Source organism: Echinops telfairi, unplaced genomic scaffold, assembly GCF_000313985.2.
Source record: "Echinops telfairi isolate 266 unplaced genomic scaffold, ASM31398v2 ScPeMD7_1;HRSCAF=3_0, whole genome shotgun sequence".
In the NCBI taxonomy this organism is placed as follows: domain Eukaryota; kingdom Metazoa; phylum Chordata; class Mammalia; order Afrosoricida; family Tenrecidae; genus Echinops; species Echinops telfairi.
Window position 1 is genome coordinate 83,700,673 of NW_022103896.1, and position 3,913 is coordinate 83,704,585.

At 34.8% G+C, this 3,913-nt stretch overlaps 1 protein-coding gene across 1 annotated transcript in view; it reads right to left on the bottom strand.

The window, feature by feature from the left end:
• Positions 1–351: 351 nt before the first annotated feature.
• The window catches only part of LYPLA1 (lysophospholipase 1), a gene marked incomplete at its 5' end in the record, with an annotated part of 9,818 nt that continues 6,256 nt past the window's right edge, over positions 352–3,913 (bottom strand). Inside the window, one exon of the mRNA XM_004697558.4 lies at positions 352–2,006. Within this exon, the coding sequence (XP_004697615.1) occupies positions 1,953–2,006 (54 nt within the window). The remainder of the gene's footprint in view (positions 2,007–3,913) is intronic.

Genomic DNA, 3,913 nt, shown 5'->3' on the forward strand with positions numbered 1-3,913 from the left:
AGAAGTAAACACCATACTTAATAAGCATGACCTCTTAAACATGCACAGAACACTCTATGCAACAACAAAATAGTCACTCTTCTGTACACATGATTCTTCAGAACAGACCACCTGTTAGGCCACAAAGCAAGGCTTACAAAAAACACTAATACTACAAACCATCTTCTCAGAACAAATGCTATAAAATAAACAAAAAGATCAAAGAAAAAAATGAAATAAATGGAAATTGAACGATGCCCTGTTTATAAACTGTAATGTATATTCTTCTGGATATGCTATTATTTTCCTCCTTTGCGTTACAGGTATCCACGTCAAAGTAAACTCAAATAAGAAAATACTTGAAAACAGAAGTGTGAGAATTAAATTTTATTTCACATTGATAGAAATCATGAAAAAGATTTACATTTTCCCACATTACAGCAAAATATTTCAATGAAATAAATAAAAATTTGCTAATTTGTATAACTAAAACAAGTTTATATTTCTTAAAGGAAAATGACTTAGCAAATGATTGTTTAAGATCTTAAAATTCAGATATAAACATATGGCTTCATTATTAACATTCTACATAGTACATTACTAAATTATTTCTATGAATAATTAGCACCCATTTACAAAGATGCACTTCTAATACTGTTTTGATCAGCTGCAATACAACAACAAAAAAGTAACAGTTCAAACATACAAACCGTACATTTTTGCCAATTACTGTCTAGTAAGTACACCATTTGCATAGGGTTTTAACCAACTTTTAATATCTATAAATTTGCTTTTCAATTATCTGTAAGCTGAAATTTTTGACTAATGTCAAATGCTTAAATTTTTTGTTTGCACAAAAACAAAATTTTAAATATCATTTGAATTATGTCAAAATTTCAAGTAAATTCTGACAGACTGCTAATTTCTACAATAGTTGGTTTCAAACATATGCACACAGTAAGTAAGCTCTATAGTATAAGAAATCTCATCTTAGACCAAATTATCTCAGAAGTTACTTAGAATTTTTAAGATTGAAGTCTTAAATATTTCAGGACATATAACAGAATAGACCTAATTCTTCTATCAAATGATTACACAAAAATATAACTACTCAATTATTCCTGTTACCTCAACTAAAAAATATAACTAGGACTAAAGTACAGTTTCAGAAATAAGTAGTGCAGAGATTTTAAGTGATGTCTTATTTCTTAAAATACAAATTCATTTAAAATACCATATGTATAATTTATAATGTCAAGTTATAGCTTTCATTAACAGCAGATGTCTATGGCAGAGAGGCAATATTTGGTCTACTATGAAGGGTAAAAAGGAAAAAAACATTTTTTTTTCTGGAGAAAATAATATTTAAAAAATGACATCAGGAAAAAAGGCCTGGTCCGCAAAATAAAAGGGCCACTACTTGAGAAAAGTAACACTATTACTCTTTCATTAACACATAAAAAGCATTATGCCTACTATTAGAAATAGTGTAATTCCATCTCATTCTTTTTCTGTGTTAGTCATTATGCATATATAAAAATACAGATACTGCATGGTGACTAAGCAATTTTGAAATAAATCCACAGTTTAAGTCACAGCATGCACAAATGATTTATAACTGTTCATTTATATGTGAACAAATTTCCAGTAAGCATACCAACAAATTTCAAATAATGTAATAAAAAAAATCTGGTTTCACTATCTTATTTTGCTGCATTACATTTGAGAAGAAGCTTGCTGCTTCATCTATTTTAATACTAGTATATTCTGGATCATATTATACAAGTACATATCTAGAAACATAAAAGATGACACGTTTCCCATAAGAAAGCATTATTTGGTTTGTCACTGGCTTATATTTGCAAACATTTCAACACTGCAAACATGATAGTTTCAGAGTTGGGCACAGGAACAGGTTTCTACTCTACTGTAATGATGCTGGTGTACCTCCTACACGAGGTCTCTTACTGGCATCAATCCACTGGAGGCAGGAGCTTTTCAATGAATTGCTTCACATCCATCATTTCCTGTTTGGAACAAAGTAATTTAAAAGGTAGTTATGTAAACCAGAAGTTAAATCTCCACAAAAATGTTCCCACTAAACTGCTGACAACGATATCTAGCCATATTGTACGTATCACACCAAATCCACTGGCACTTGCGTCCATCTGACTCCTATCGACCCTATAGTTTCTGAGACTGGAAGTCTTTGTGGGAGTACAGTCTCACCTTGGTTTTTTTGGCCTCATTTCTTTCTTATAGAGCAGCTAGCGGGTTTAAATAATCAACCTTATGGTTAGTAGACCAATGTTTAAGTCACAGTGCCACATAGGTAAAGTTAAAGCTAATTTTACCACTAAAGTTAAATAAAAATAAAGTTAAATAAAAATTCACAATAGAAAAATGAGGTACTAATAGGAATTTCTGTATATTTCCTATGATTACTTTTTTGGTACAAATTATGGCTCTCATCAATTATTGAATCCTAGAATCAATGGCTGTATTTTATATTTGAACAATAGAAAACAGGTGAGGGAGGGCTTCAAAGTAAGAGCACACTTAGTACCTTTAATGAGCCCATGCAGTACGTATACAACTGACAACTACAATCAGTTGAGTAACCTTAGCTTAGCTTGTCCCTCACTGGACTGAAGGAGCCCTGTGGTGTAGTGGCTACGCATTGGGCTGTAATCTACAAGTTCAGCAGTTTGATACCACCAGCCAGTCCTAAGGAGAAAAATTAGTCTTTCTCCTTCCATCAAATGGTATAGTCTCAGAAAACCATGGGGGCAGTTCTACCCTGTCCTATAGGGTTAACATGCATTGGAGTCAACTTGATGGCAGCGAAGCTTGTTTGCTTCATTAGACTGAAATGCTTAATATCATGAAACATCTTGTGCAACATATAAATAATTCTCAGAAAACAAATGTGTAATCTAAAATAGACCTGAAAAGATAAGAATACACCAAGCATTTATGTTAGAAGAAACTCATTCCCTATACTTCTACATCTGGTTCAGTTTTCATACCTCTCTAAACTCATATACTATTGTCATCTTTAATACTTCAAGACCTCAGCCTCACAGTTCTACAAACTAGCAACACAGAGGAGCTTCAACCTAGAAAAGACAGCCACATATGAAAGGGTTCTACTTACTAACGCCCTCCATTTTCTAACATTCTGCCAGTCTGTAATGGCAGTCTACGTTCTGTTCCTAATCACTTAGTGTGCTCAAATGTGATCACACACAGAATCTTCTACAAAGCTTTCATTCTAACGATACCTACCTCCAAACTGGATGCCTGAGCTCACCTATTATCAGAATCTGTTTGGCCATCTGTATTTTAAAAGCTCTATGTAATTGTAATGCAAATGCTGAGAACCACTGCCCTAAATCCTCATTGGGGATGACCATCCTTCTGAATTCAAGACCTTACCAGGATTTCACCTATGACCTCAATCCAACCACTGTGCTCACGTCAACTCCATCTCAGTGACCCTCTAGAACAGAGTAGAACTGCCCCCCCCCCATCCCCCCGTTTCCAGGGCTGTAAATCTTTAAGGAAGCACAACAGCATGTCTTTTTCGGCAAAATGGTTAAGTAGGATCAGTTAGCAGCCAAGGACTTCAACCACTGCACCACAGGGGTTCCTATGTTTTCCAAGGCACCTTAAAATACTAGCCTCTTTTTCTTTCTGGATGACTCGTATACCTCCTGCTTCTTCTCCTCTGCAAATGATAGTTTTCATTCTAGTCTTTTTGAAACCTCCAAACCTACCCAGGTCTTTCTGATTAAGTGACCTCTACTACTGTACGAAAGGAGCCCAGCTGGTGTCATGGTTATGAGTTGGGCTGTGATCTGTGTGGTTGGCAAACCGCCAGCACCTCCGCTGGAGGAAGACTGGTCTTTCTACTCGTGTAACGCTCACAGCA